We start from the raw sequence: 15,999 nt of genomic DNA, 5'->3' as shown, positions 1-15,999 counted from the left end.
ATATAGTACTCTGATGGGACAAAGTGAATTAGTACTCTGAAAGGCAATTTGTTGATATCTATTAAAATGTAAATGCTCACATGCTGTAATGTAGCAATGACGCTTCTGGTGTCTAGGACAGGGAAGCCAGTCATCTGTTCTGCAGGAAGGCTTGTACTCCCTGAATACTCCCTGAAACACTGTGATGGCAGAAGAGTGAAAACTGCTTAAAGCTTGACATTGGGAGAATGGATAGATGACGTATGGCATTGTCATATTATGAAACGCTGGATAGCAATTAAAGAGAGTAAGATCAAGCTATATGTACCAAAACTATCTCCACAGCTACTGTCCAGTGAAAAGAAAAGTAGAACAATAATGCAATACCATTTATGTATAACAACTTTAGATTCCTCTAGCAATACATTTATGGGTGAAAATGTTTAGAAAAACAATGTGGAAGAACACAAACTAAAATGACAAAGGTAAGAAGTCTAGAGAAAAGACTCACTTTAGGGGTAATAAACCAAGGAGACCTTTTCTTATTATAATGCTCTTTTGTTTGTTTCAATTTTTATGTTACATAATTAACAATCAGTGAAAGTTTCAAAGTTACTTAAATTTGAGTGGCATTATCGAGTATTCCACTTCTTTCAACAGTTAAAATGCATTGAAGTAAGGTACTTTATTCTCTTAGCTTTAGAGAACTTACAAAGTGTCACGCGAAGGAATAGTAAGGGTTGCTACCACAGAAAATTAAATGTGTTTCCTTTTAATCTTGTAGTCTGACTAGTGGCTTATTAATATAGTAGCATGTGACTAATTCACTGCAGCTCTTTAGAAACAAGCTATAGGTCTTCCTGAAAGAAGATCAATGGATTTTAAAGGCATGATTCTTAGGATATCATAGACTTTAATAACCATGATGTTTTAAGTATTAAATAAAGCTGCTGCCAAACATAAAGTAAGGATTTTATAGTAGTTAGTAAATGACTCTGTATAGAAGAAAAAGACTTCCTTGACAAATATATATATGAGCTGCCTTTGGGATAAATATCTTCCAGTATTTATGATTATAAAAGCATTTATATTTATTACAATAGCTACTTTAGGAAAGTTGGCATGATCATTGTCTTTAGTAAATAATAACCATTCATTCTATTGTGAATATTTTTCCAGGTATTATAATATTAGTTCACAAATAATATTGCTTGGCTTGAGGCTCCTATACACTTAGTTTTTCTTTTCTGAATGATGGTAGAAATTTAGTCTATGTAAACCAAGAGAAAAAAAAGGAGGGGAGGGGATGAATGAATGAAATAAGGTTTTCTATTAATATTATTCAAGAACTTAAGTTTGAAATGAAGAACATTTTCATCTCAAAGTGATAATTATCTAACTTTCATTCGTAAAGTGGTTTAGTTATTCCATTCTTCTGAACAGGAGTACTTAATCATATCGTATTTTTTTTGGATTCATACTAAAAAATTCAACTTTTATTCGTATTTTTAAACTCATATGACCTAGTGATTTTTGTTGTGATTAATAAAAGAGAAAACATTTAGGAAAATAAAAATGAGCCCAGGGAATAAAATTTTACTTTTTCTAGGGCTTTATTTTTGGGAGACCCTAATATTGAACTTCTAGACCAAGGACAAGTTTTACATTTAAAGAATGTGCGAAGAAGTGACAAGGGACGCTACCAGTGTATTGTGTCCAATGCAGCTGGCAAACAAGCCAAGGATATAAAACTGACTATCTATAGTAAGTGTGATATTCTTATGCTTTTTACTATTATTACCATTTCTCATTATACATTGAAAATCAGGGTTTACTCTGTTAACTGCTCTTTTATTCAGTACTAAATAATTTGGAATGCTACTTATTTTTGAGATAAAAGCCTATGTTCACGTGTTTTAGGCTAGAACATTGCATCCAATTTTAATGCATTTTATCATTAAGCATGGATTTCTTCAAGGCGTCTAGTGATTTTCATATGATCTCACTTAAGAGGTCAAGTATTCCTAATTTGTTAGTGTAACATAATCAAATGTCTGTCTCTCTAAAGGGTTTTTATAAAGCTCTAAAAAGAGTAGAGATGCATGAAATAGAATGAAGATGATGGTATGTGAACAACTCAATGATTCTATATTCATCCCTTCTTGACCTTTACTCAGACCACGTGGTAACATTTTAAATGTGTTAGTCTGCGCTGCTATTTTCTCTCAGTTAGGTCCCCATCAGAGGTATGTAGCCCTCACCTCATTTCAGGAAAATTCTCAATATCCCCCGAGGAAGGTGACTGCCGAAGTCATTTTATTTTTTATGCCAAGAGCCATAGGAAGGCACTTGAACATTATGTTGCAGGCACAAAGAGTTACACAATAGAAAGGAATAGGGCTCGTTAGGCCAGTCCTGCTTATTGTGGCTCTACTTCCTGCACTATCTTCTTTCTGTAGTGTGTAACACTCAAGAAAAGTTTAGATACCTCAGGAATGTCACTTCGTTGTAGGATGTTCCCAATCCAGAGCAAGGACGTAATCACTCTCTATTACATTGTCCTAGTTTTCTTTATGGCACAGATCACTGTCTGAGAGTTTAATTGCTTAATTATGGGTTTATTTACTTATTTGCTATTTCTCTCCAAAGAAGCTAAACTTCATAAGAGTAGGGTCTTGTTTTGCATGTTCTCTACTTTAATGTCTGATACACAGTAACTCTCAAGAAATATTTGCTCAGTGAATGAATTATCTAGTGATAAACTGTTCAATACAGTAGCCACCAGCCACATGTGACTGTTGAGCATTGGAAATGTGGCTAGTCCAAATTGAGACAAGCTGTTAGTATAAAATACACACCAGATATCAAAGACTTAATATGAAAATATAATGTGAGATACCTAAGTAATAATTTTACATTGATTGCATCTGAAATGATGATATTTTAGATATATTGGACTAAGTAAAATGTATTTTCATATTTTTTAATGTGGCTACTAGAAAATTTTAAATTATATATGTGGTCTTAATTATAATTCTGTTAGACAGTGATGGTTTGAGTCACAGATGTAGAAAATAAACTTATGGTTACCAGGGGATTGGGGGAGGTATAAATTGGGAGACTGGGACTGACATAGACACACTACTGTATATAAAATAGATAACTAAAAAGAACCTACTGTATAGCACAAGGAATTCTACTCAATACTCTGTAATGCCCTATATGGGGAAAGAATCTTAAAAAAAAAAGAGTGGATATATATAATAACATATGTATAACTTTGCTGTATACCTGAAACTAACACAACATGGTAAATCAACTGTGCGCTAATAAAAATTTTTTTAAAATAAAAAGAACTTGGGCTTCTGAGGTAAGCAGGCGTAGGTTCAGTTCCAACTTCTGGCATTTACTAATTTTTTAACTTCGGACAAATTGCCTAACCTCTCTGAGCTTCAGTTTCCTCATCTATAAAATGAGGATAATAATAGCACCTACTTAATGTTCTTATGAGGATCAATTGCTAGATAATTTACATGTATAGCCTGGTTTACAGTAAAAGTTAAATTTTATTCATTTATTATTATCTATGTAGTTGTATTTTCTTGCAACTTGAAATATACCTAGAATCTGACTTGATTTCTATATAACTTCACTAAATTGCAAATCTCCCTTTTTTAATGTTAATTGTCTTTATATAAATTTCAAATAGCTTTCTTGAATCAAAGAAATTTTATTTAATGCAGGCTTTTAAATCATTTCTATCTATAAATAGAAGCCTGTGGAAGAAATCAGTCATGAACAGACATGTTCTCCAAAAAATCAGTAATGTTACTGAAAGATTAGCTATACAGACATCCAAGTTAAACAAAAGTGTTATTGCTACCATTGGCCTCCTACCAGAACCAACCTTTTAAACAATAGGTGCAATATTTTCCCTAAGCTGTTGAGTAGTTTTCTCTGCATTGTTGTATTGTTGCCAAAGTCTGTGATGAATACGTTTTGGTGATTCAATAAGACTCCTATTTCCGTGGACTTGGGTTTTTTCATTTCAGATTTTCTTGTTCATTCAGTATGATGCCCTCAGGCACTGAAAAGAGAGGGCTCTGTAATGATTAAACCTTCTGAGATTGTCTGAGGTGAAAGGCATTGTAACACTGTGAAGTTTTAAGTGTTATAATTCAGGAAATAATACCATTTCCTCTCTAGCAAGCTTGTCTGCACCTCTGAGTGGGTAGTCTTAAGCTTATTTTATTTCTCTTGTGACAATGCTTTCATTCCTAAGAATAAATGAAACAGATGCCATACTTGGGCTGTGAGAAATATTTATATAGATTTCAGATGGAGGATGTGGTTCATAGTGCAGTTGATTCATTCATTTTCTTTATTTATTGGTACTTACTAATATGAGGATAAAGCAGGTGGGTCTGATGCATCTGAAAGGCAGAAATGCACATTTTGCCTGAATAAGGAAAAAAATGGAGACAACATATGAGTGAAAAATAAAAGAGATGGGGGAAAATGAATGTGAAAAGAAAAAGGAAATAAAAGAGCTTTTAGGAACCTATGGGGGAGTTGTGCAAATTCATAGCTAGTAGTGCTGAGGCAAAGATGTTTAACCAGAGGTCCATGGATAAGTTTCAGAGGTCTGAGAGTTTCCCCAAATGGTGTAAATGTCTTGAGTGTATATACATGGTACATTTTAGTGTGCAGTGATTCATAACATTTACCTGTGACAGCCTTTCTCAAACAGAAGTACAGGTCTCAGAGAAGTATGTAAGAATTAAATGGAAACAGGAAAAAATATTTATCTGGCAAATTTAACCAGTAGATGGTATGTTGTTCTACTTTCAGCTGGAAATGTTCTTTGACTAATTGTTTCTCAGTGTCGTAAATACAGACTTTTTAAATAAACCCTTTGCAGTACATATGATATTCCTTTGTAAAGCTTTCATGGGGGCTAAGGGGTTGTTTGAACTGAGGTTCTTAACTTCATTAATGTATCATCCACATAATTTGGCTAGCCAGCTTATTTAGACAATTTGAGCCAAAGGTTTGATATACCTTTCCAGACTAACATCAATAGGCACAAATCAAAATTAAAATTTAAAGTCTGAGTAAAATGCTCTTTCTTAAGATTTCAAAATGGTGGCTTGAATTTTTATTAACTAATTATCTATAGCAGGGCTTGACAAACTTTTTTTATAAAGGGCAAGATAGTAAATATTTTAGGCTTTGCAGACTGTGCCACAAAATCAAGGACATTATGTAGGTACTTATGGAACAAAATAGAAATAAGTGTCTACCAATTGATGATATTCTATTTTTCTGGTAATTTTAAAAATTGTAAAATTTGTTGTAATGCAAGTCTACTAATGAGAATGGAATTCTTTTGAAGGGATAACATTTCACGTAATTAGAGTTCAAAGTTAATAATCCCTATCACTGAAATTGAATGCAGATGTTCATCTGTTAATACTGATCTGTAATGAGATTGTATATTTCATCTTTGAAAGTGTCTTTTCATGAAGATACTGTAGATACTGTCAAGTACTAATATTATTTCACAAACATGATTTTTTTAAATAAATTTATTTATTTATTTATTATTTTATTGGCTGTGTTGGGTCTTTTTTGCTGTGCGCGGGCTTTCTTTTTAGTTGCAGTGAGTGGGGGCTACTCTTCGTTGTGGTGCGCAGGCTCCTCATTGCCGTGGCTTCTCTTGTTGCAGAGCACAGGCTCTAGGTGTGTGGGCTTCAGTAGTTGCAGCACATGGGCTCAATAGTTGTGGCTCATGGGGTCTAGAGCGCAGGCTCAATAGTTGTGGTGCACGGGCTTAGTTGCTCCGCAGCACGTGGGATCTTCCTGGGGCAGGGATGGAACCCTCGTCCCCTGCACTGGCAGGCGGATTCTCAACCACTGCGCCACCTAGGAAGCCCCAAATGTGTGATTTTAATTGATCATGTTTATTACTTGAAAGGCATTTGCAGAATTCTGTTATATTCTCTTGATATTTGACTTTCAGACTGCCCTTCTACTGCTAGCTAGTCAATTCCAATTGAAGATTAGATGGAAGGCCCTCATTTTCAGAGATAAATGGACTTTAAATGTGGAAATTTCACTTGCATTTGCATCAAAGTCTGACAAACATTGTTGAAACTGAAAGTTGAGCTCAGAAAATATATTCATTGCAAATTTGTAGGGGAACTGAGATCTAACTTTTGCTTAACAGCATGGAAAATGTGTAGAGGAGCTTGACATCACTTGTGATTCAAACAACAGAATGATTACCAACAGTGTAGATTTTACATTCAAGTGCTGATTTTGTCCGGTAATTTTAGGTTGAATTTATTAAGAAACATTGTCAAGTTTATAATAAAACTAAATTCCAAAATCATTCAGCACTCAATAACAGTGTCTGAGGACAATTCTCATTCAGGAAAAATTCAGTCTCAGTCCTAAGCTCAAAAAACTAAAATGTAACTTTACCGCCATTAAGACATTAAACTGCTATAAGGTAGGACAAGTCATTATATTCACCTTCTACTTCTGACAAAAATTCATGGAACTGATGACATTTAAGTCCATAAAATCAAGTAAAATACACCATGGACAGTACTGGTTCAATAACACATGAATATTTTACACAAGTGCTTGCTGATGAATAGTATGAGGAATAAAGATAGACTTTTAGAATTTTACATTTTAATAGGTTTTGTAAACTTCTCTAATCCTTTTCCTGCCCCACATGTATTTTTATCACCATCAGTTGTAGCACATCTTAGCAGTTTCCACCTTAGGTCGTAATGAATTAGTGTTTTTTCAGCTTCTTTGAAAATGTTTTTTGTCTGTAGTTGTTCCATGCAGACTATTCTAAGAGGCTAATCCTTCAGTTTCTTCAAACGTGGCATTGACTCCTCAAATAAAAAGCAACTAAGCAATCTCAGTAACATCTGTCAATTTCTCAAGAGCCAAGAATACTGTTCAGAAAAATTGCCTTTAAAAAAAATGACTGTTGATGTTGTCAGTGTTCTCAAGTCTTCAAGCAATTATTCTTATGGAAAGGCTGATAATCTTAAACAAATTGATTAGTTTAGACATAATTCTTTGCTAATGCAGATATTCTTGATTTAATTAAATCACTGTTGACTGTTGGTAAATGACTTTCCTTCCTTGGCTAACAAGCGAGCCATGCAGAAACTTAGATTGTAGCCTCATCTGGACTTCTTATCTTTGTGAAGAAATTCTGCTTAATGAGACATTCCATTTTATATTAATTTATCTGTTGTTTTTCTTTGAGTGGGAAATATTGTGATGAGTGCTTAGTCTAGCAGAGTTAGTATACACTGTAGTTTTTCAAAACGGCTATAGTGTTATTAAAAAATAAACTCAGTGCTGTGCCATTGAACTTGATAACAAAATAACCCACTCTTGTTCTGTGCTTTAAAAGTGTTATATTTTAAAGTCTACTTTTCTCATTTTTGTGTGTTTTGACGTGGGGAGTATACACTGGTAATAAAAGTAAAGTAAAATATCATGGTATGGTGATATTTATGGCACTTGAAACGCTGTTGGGTTATAACTGTGTCACTGAAATTTATGGTGAGCCAAGCACAGTGAGAAGCAATGAGAACACCACGTTTGGTATTTATGGCAACAGTTTAACTCTGCCATTACAGAAGTGAAAGTAGCCATAGTACGTAAACAAATGAGCATGACTGTATTCTAATAAAACTTAATAGGTGCTGAAGCTTGAATTTCATATAATTTTTACATGTCACAAAACAGTATTATTATTTTGACTTTTTTCCAGTTGTTGAAAAATATAAAAACTATGCTTTGTTCAGCATCTCCATGCCTGGCCTGTGGGCCGTAATTGGCTGCCCTGACTATATAGTAAACTGCCTTCTAGAAAAATTATTCCACCATCAAATTTACCTCACAATACAGGCATACCTCTGAGATACTGCAGGTTCTGTTCCAGACCACCACCATAAAGCAAATATTGCAAGAAAGTGAGCTACACACATTTTTTTTTTTGGTTTCACAGTGCAAATAAAAGTTATGTTTACACTGTACTGTAGTCTATTAAATATACAAAAGCATTGTGTCTAGAAAAAGTACACACCTTAATTTAAAAATACTTTATGGCTAGAAAATACTAAGCATCTTCTGAGCCTTTAGCAAGTCATGGTAATAACATTAAAATCTCTGATCATAGATCTCCACAACAAATACAATAATAATGAAAAAGTTTGAAATATTGATGGAACTACCAAAATGTGACAGAGACAGGAAGTGAGCAAATGCTGTTGAAAAAATAGCACCAATAGACTTGCTCAATGCAGGCTTGTCACAGACCTTCAGTTTGTGAACAATACAGTGTTTGCAAAGCACAATAAAATGCCTGTATAGTGGGTCTGGCCTTCATTTATGTGTGAGAAAAAATATGTATATTAATGTTTGTCACTATGAACTAGTTCTAAGAACAATTATCAGAAAGCATTAAGGAATTCCACTCAGATCCAGATATTGTTTTTTAATGTTCTTTTCCATTAAAGAGAACCAGAGCTTCTAGGAGAAATAGTTAATTCTAAGGCTGGTGCAGGGAATATAAAGATGAGCCTGGAGCATGTAGTAGGGCCAGAGAATAAGAAAGTACTAAAATAATATGATGTGAGTATGTCAAAGGGACATAGGGCCAATTGGAATATCTCCCAATGGCCATATCTGGAACAATTTGAACAATAAAATAATGTAGTATTGGATTATACCCAAAGTATAAGACAGGCCTCCCTGAGTCCATATTGATATAGATAAAACTAATCTCCCATACAGAACAATTCTAAATAAATCATGTAGGTATTCCCCTTAGCTCCCCACCCCATATATATGGGCTGGGAAGAGAGATTCTTTTCAAAAGGGCAAAAGAGTAACTTTACAGGGGAGAAACCTAGCAAAATCTGCCTCAACCAGGTGATCAAGGTCAACATCATCAGTCATAAGCCATGTTGGTAGCGTATACCATTGATATGATTGGTGAGAATGGCACTCTACCTCTGTGATTGTGCTTGCAAAACCCGTAACCCTACTCCAACCACAACAAAAATATCTAAAATAAAAGTCTACTAAAAAATGAAGGCCCTCAAATTCAGGCACATGCCATTTAATTTAAGTTATTGCAATGATAGCACAGTTCTGGAATGATGGTGTTCCGAGTGTGTAGCAGGGCTTGAGCCAGTGGCATTGTTTTTCCAGCAGCACAGACCTGGTGGTGTGAGAGGCCAGGCATGTGGTTGCTGAATTATGAAAGATACACATGTAGCCAATTAGATGAGTATAGTCCAGTGAATGAACTCTCTATAGTTCCAAAAAAAAAAAAGTAAAAAGCAAAAATTAAAGACTCAGTAGCTGGTTCTGAAAACACTTAGGCCTTTTGTATTTCCTGGGGAAAGGGCATGCAGTTGTACCTCATCTGACATTTTTGCTGCCTTGGCCTCATTTCAAACTTATTGTATTTACTTTAAGTAGGATTTATTTTGTTTTGCTTTGTTTGTTAAACATGACTTTCTTAGTTACTGTAATATGATCTATTGGGCTTAAATGAACCCCTGAAAGGAAAACTGACTTTCTGCTTTTACTGAAATCTGAAACCCAAAATGATGGTGATGAAAATTCTTTTGACAAAACAGGCAATCTAATTATCAGTAGATAAATCACAAACTTCCTGTCTATAATTCATATTTACTTTATTGCATTATTTAAACATCTGTAGCATTTGAGACTTTGATGCAGCTGCTAAAACTTAGAAGGCTTGTTTCTGTTCTGAAATCCTTTGTAGTTCCACCTAGTATTAAAGGAGGGAATGTCACCACAGAAATATCAGCATTGATCAACAGCATAATTAAACTGGAATGTGAAACACGGGGACTTCCAATGCCTGCTATTACTTGGTATAAGGACGACCAGCCAGTCACATCCAGCTCACAAGCACTTTATATTGATAAAGGACAATTTCTTCATATCCCTCGAGCACAGGTCTCTGATTCAGCAACATATAAGTGTCAAGTAACCAATGTTGCTGGAACTGCTGAAAAATCATTCCATGTGGATGTGTATGGTAAGGGGAAAAAAATGTATGTTTTAATTATGTACTTTTCTGTCTACGCTTTCCAATATGCCAACATCCAGTTTGTCCGGTAATAAATCCCTGTTGGGTTTGGTTGTCTTCAATGTGCATGCATCGGAATTGGAAGAATTTGTGCCTAATTTGGAAAAATATTTTAAAAAGCTAAGGTTAGCAAGAAGTGATCCATTCACTCAGTCAACCATTTGCATACGGCACTTGGGAGTCTACAGCATTTGATTTTTATGGAGGAGGTAAAGTAGTTGTTAGGACTAAGATCTTTCTCTCCAATTTGTGCCTTGTAGGCCAGACACAGTATAGTGTATCCTACAGTATTTAGAATAGTTGCAGATAAGCTGAACCAAGAAAATCTTTCCTCGGTAGCTTTGGGGGAAATGCACGTGTAGGTAGTTTCTATAGTCAAATTACATGTAAGAAAAAAAAACCTTTTATTTAATTAGGATTTCAACGAATTGCCTGAAATACTACTTTTTTCTACCTAGTTCCTCCAATGATTGAAGGTGACTTGGCTGCGCCTCTCAGTAAGCAAGTGGTTATTGCTCATTCGCTGACACTGGAGTGTAAAGCTGCCGGCAACCCTCCTCCAGTTCTCACCTGGTTAAAAGATGGTGTACCCGTGAAAGCCAGTGACAACATCCGCATAGAAGCTGGTGGGAAGAAGCTAGAAATCACGAGTGCCCTAGAAGTCGATAGGGGACAGTATATATGCGTGGCTACCAGTGTGGCAGGAGAAAAGGAAATCAAATACGAAGTTGATGTCTTAGGTAAATGAAGATGCTGCCACCTGTATTCTCATGTTCATAGCAAAACATGACTAGTTTATTAAATGCGTTTGTGTTCATGGAATAATAACACAATCTTAGAGAAGTTTTAGTTACCTGTTCAACTCTGGACTACACATTACTGAGTGGTGTATTGATCACCAGAGTCCCAATATCTAAAAACCCACATAAATCTTCCACTTGTTCTGATAGGTACACCTTGTAAGTATGTAGATGTTTTTTTACATCTATGACAATATCTGATTGCAGTGACTGGCAGCATGGTTTCTTATCATGAGTGCTGCGCTAAACAACAGGAAACTTAGTCTGTGGGACTTGGGAAGTCATCTTGGAAACTTGAGTCTCTATTTCTTTATAAATTAAATGCTTTCAGTGCAGGCCTAATTTTTGAGGTTCCCTTATCTTATTCTTATGAAAATAAGCAACATAAAATATGAATCAACTTTATGTTCTGATGGTATCAGCATCCCCACAGTGCTGGATTAACTGAGAAAAATTCACAGTGTGTCAAAAGTATATCTATCTATATTTATTTATATATTATAAATTTTATTTTATGTTATTTATTTTCATCTGTGTTGGGTCTTCGTTGCTGCTCATGGGCTTTCTCTAGTTGCGGAGAGCGGGGGCTAATCTTCATTGCAATGTGTGGGTTTCTCATTGCCATGGCTTCTCTTGTTCTGCACAGGCTCTAGGTGCATGGGCTTCAGGAGTTGTGGCATGTGGGCTCTAGAGCGCAGGCTCAGTAGTTGTGGCGCACGGGCTTAGTTGCTCCGCGGCATGTGGGATCTTCCTGGAGCAGGGATTGAACCCGTGTCCCCTGCATTGGCAGGAGGATTCTCAACCACTGCACCAGGGAAGTCCCAAAAGTATATTTATTGATCCTGGAAAATGTATATTATAAAAGGTATTTTATAATATATTTCAAGTGTCCTGTACCAAATGACTATGATATATTATTAGCCTTGTAAAGTACAATTTAGTAATGCTTAAAGCGATGCTATAATTTTTCTCGTATACCTTTCTTTCTTTGTTACATCCCTGTTTTCTAGTGCCACCAGCTATCGAAGGAGGAGATGAAACGTCTTACTTCATCGTGATGGTTAATAATTTACTGGAGCTGGATTGTCAAGTGACAGGCTCTCCTCCACCAACTATCATGTAAGGGTTTTGGTATGTCTTCTAAATCCCTCCCACTTGTTTGTTTAAGTGTTTTGGAGCTATTTTGAAAGAGGTTCAGTTTCATTAAAAAGTGATTTATAAAATTATATTAATTATATCCCTCTTTTAAAAGACATACTCTATATTCAATGCAACTTTTATTTGATACTCACGGAGCCCATAAATCTGCTCAGTTAGAGGACTTCATTATATGCTCTTAAAAATTACATTTTCAGTTCATAGAGACAGACTATTAAGCAGTATCTGTCAAATCTTCTTGAAGCACTGAAATGTTTAAAGAACAACTAAATTTAAAACAGCATACTAGACATGTTAAGGAAATAGAGGAAGTTAACATGAGTATTTGATTACCAATTCTTTTTTCTCATTCCTTCATTCACAAAGTATTTCTTGAATAATTATCTTTCATTTCCAAGGAGCTTTGGGATATGCAAAGGAACAGATCCTCAACAAACTGTTGGAATAAAATATGTTCACACATGATTATGAAACTAAATGGAAAGTGATAATTGATAATAAATTAAAAATTATAACACTATATGATTTTAGGGTCTTATTTTACAGATGTTTTAGGATTGTATGTGTTTTGCCGGTTAATATTATTTAAACATTTGAAGTGATTGATACGTAGGGACATTTGCCTCTTTCTGTAGCCCAGCATTAATAGAAGAATGAAGAACTATACATGGTTCTTGGGTTCCAATAATATGCCAGTTTCTTTGTTAAACCAGGTTTCCTTTTCCTTTTCCCGATTTACAGGTTATTTTATAGAGTGAGTGAATGGGAAATTAGGCAAGTACATAATTGAGAATATATATAAATGTGTCATATATACAGATATACACATATACATACATATATATGTCCAATATGTAAATAAATCTAGTTCCTCCAAGATAGACAGACTGATTGATTGATTGATTGATTGATTTAGGAACATAGTTATTTAAAATATGGTTAGGAACATAGTTATTTAAAATATATCTGCAGACTTCTTTTTGCCTTATATCTATAGGTGGCTGAAGGATGGCCAGGTAATTGATGAAAAGGATGGATTTAAGATCTTACTGAATGGACGCAAACTGGTTATTACCCAGACTCAAGTGTCAGACACAGGCCTTTATCGGTGTGTAGCAACAAATATTGCTGGAGACCACAAGAAGGAATTTGAAGTGACTGTTCACGGTATGCTGAAGAAGGGACAGGAGCATTTCACTGAAAATTCATTTATGCATTGTTTCAGTATCTAATTCAGATCATAGCTCAGTATTCTGGATAAATCTTGAGTTGTGGAAAGCAGTGCAAATTTGAGTGTGAATTTGAATGCAAATTTGCATTAAATAGTGCAAAATTTTAGGGCACTTTACTAACACAGAAGACAACCAGGAGGTACCATATGAATGAACTGAGACAGAATTTAAATGGTAGGAGGTATATTCTGCATAGAACGTGAGGGTCTGAGGAATGAGATCAAAGAAGATAGAAGAGGCAGGCAGCAAATTTCAAATAAAGGAGGGATACCAGCATTCAAAGGTTCAGCCAAAACAGGAGAGAGTGTGAATAAAGTCATTTCCAGAAATGGAGGCTGAGGGTGTTATGCTGGGTCCAGGGCACATAAGTGCACTCATGGAACTGGCACAATAGGGTTAGAACCATTAATCTAATTGAGAAGTAACCCTTTGCCAGGGTATTAGATGTCTCATTTGCCAGAAGACCTTGGGAAGGGAAGGATGGAATGAGAAACTGGAGAGTGTTTGCAAGCCACAAGCAGAGGTTTCTATCAACTTCAGCTTCATTCTTCCCAGGCGGACTGGTTTTTTCCTGCCTTTTCAGTCCCATGATGGGATACGACTAATCCTGTTTCTCAGTCTCAATTCCAGTTCTTGAGAGAGGGAGTCTGGCAGGCCCAGCTTAAATCAAGTTACCATAGTGGATTTAATCAGCCTTGCTGGGGGCAGAGTCATGTGGCATAAATATGGGTACTGGAAACCCACCCTGATTTAATGAGGCAGTTCTAGAGAAAGGGAGGATCATAATAGATTGGAAAAACTCACTAAGAGGTTGTAAGCCAAACATACATGTGGATTGCAGTTGCTGTAAATACATTTCACTTACTCTTCGGAAAATTGGAAATCCATAGTTAAGAAGTAATCTCTAAAATTGCTAAAAATTAGAAATGAAATGCACGGGATGAAATTATGTTTTTGTTTGTTAAAATAGGCATCTGCCCTTTTCTCAATTGTAAACTTTCAAGTTCTTGGATACAGACTTTTAAGGGTTTGATCCCACTGATTATGGTTTTCATTCCCTCCCTCTGTCCTTCCCTCACATCCTTTTTTCTTCCTTCTCTCCTTTCTTCTCCTCTCTTTTTCTAAAATCTAGTTCCTCCAACAATCAAATCCTCAGGTCTTTCTGAGAGAGCTGTAGTAAAGTACAAGACCATCACCTTGCAGTGCATAGCCAATGGCATTCCAAATCCATCCATTACGTGGTTAAAAGATGGCCAACCTGTCAACACTGCCCAAGGAAATCTCAAAGTAAGTATGAATATTATTTTGCCCAGGATGAGAAAGCTATATATGGAGCTATCATATTCTCCTTTCTTAGTATAGATTTTCCTGTTGGATAGATTTTGCAGGAAATGTACTAAAATAATATGTGTTTTCCTTCAGGTGTTTTTTTTTTTTTTTTGCTGTGCGTGGGCTTTAATTGCAGTGAGTGGGGGCTACTCTTTGTTGTGGTGCGCGGGCTCCTCATTGCTGTGGCTTCTCTTGTTGTAGAGCACGGGCTCTAGGTGTGTGGGCTTCAGTCGTTGCAGCACATGGGCTCAGTAGTTGTGGCTCACAGGCTCTAAAGCGCAAGCTCAATAGTTGTGGCACACCGGCTTAGTTGCTTCACGGCATGTGGGATTTTCCTGGAGTGGGATCGAACCCTTGTCCCCTGCATTGGCAGGCATCTGCGCTTAACCACTGCGCCACCTAGGAAGCCCTCCTTTGGGTTTTTTAGAATTTAACTTAATATTTTGATTTGAAAAATGGAATTAATTAAAGACTAATAACTTTAACAATGATGTTGATTTTAACATAGTGGTTGATATTTTTATTATTTCAATTTATGCCTGTTTTAATTATTAAAAAACTGGTGTCAGAGTATCCCCAGAATATTCATCATTGACCAGGATTAAGGTAGAGTTATATCTACATAAATCTAAGTGAAATATTTCTTGAAAAACATAGTTTAGTTTATAAACATCATGATGCAGAGACTCAGTCTTCTGTGAATAAGTTCACTTCTGTATCTCTCATACTGAGTATAGTCCCTGGCATATAGCTATATCTCAGTACGTATTTGTTGGATTAATAGGTAGATTGCAAACCTGAGTAGTCTAAATGATACTATTAAAATAATTAATAGAGTTTGCTACTAAGATCAAACTAATTGATCAATGTGGGCTTGAGCTTTGCTTGAGGTAAGTTTCAATAACAAGGAATGTGCCAAGTTCTTTTCCCAGCAGAAGTGATGGATATCTGTTCATTTATTATTCCTATCCCAAATCCAGTGGAACTAATCTCACACATTTGTACTAACAAAAGATTTAATACATAGCCTTCTAACATAGTGCAGGTAAACAACTGTTTATCTAGGAGACAGACACTTATGTAATCATACAGAAGTATAATTGCACCCTGTGATGAGTAATTTTAAGAGACAGTGTAAAGAGGTATAAGAACAGATAATGAGGAAAACCTTTGAGTGTGTGTCAGTCTGCAACCCCTAGAGCTTCCTGGGTGTAATCTGAAACTGCCCCTATTCACAGAGGGCAGAGAGAGACCTAAGAAAGAAGCACAACACTCCAGATTGGTAGGGGGTAGGTCTAATAAGCAAGGGAACTTACTTACCAAGCTTGTCTTG

General features: G+C 35.7%; 1 protein-coding gene across 1 annotated transcript in view; it reads left to right on the top strand.

Annotated features, from left to right (window-relative positions):
• HMCN1 (hemicentin 1) overlaps positions 1-15,999 on the top strand; it is a 460,484-nt gene that overhangs the window by 249,188 nt on the left and 195,297 nt on the right. Inside the window, exons 30-35 of the mRNA XM_057725744.1 lie at positions 1,589-1,743; positions 9,818-10,096; positions 10,606-10,887; positions 11,958-12,066; positions 13,103-13,272; positions 14,470-14,624. Coding sequence (XP_057581727.1) covers positions 1,589-1,743; positions 9,818-10,096; positions 10,606-10,887; positions 11,958-12,066; positions 13,103-13,272; positions 14,470-14,624 — 1,150 coding nt within the window. The remainder of the gene's footprint in view (positions 1-1,588; positions 1,744-9,817; positions 10,097-10,605; positions 10,888-11,957; positions 12,067-13,102; positions 13,273-14,469; positions 14,625-15,999) is intronic.

Source organism: Hippopotamus amphibius, chromosome 3 (genome assembly GCF_030028045.1).
Source record: "Hippopotamus amphibius kiboko isolate mHipAmp2 chromosome 3, mHipAmp2.hap2, whole genome shotgun sequence".
Taxonomy (NCBI): Eukaryota; Metazoa; Chordata; class Mammalia; order Artiodactyla; family Hippopotamidae; genus Hippopotamus; species Hippopotamus amphibius.
This window is presented reverse-complemented; position numbering and strand designations above follow the sequence as displayed.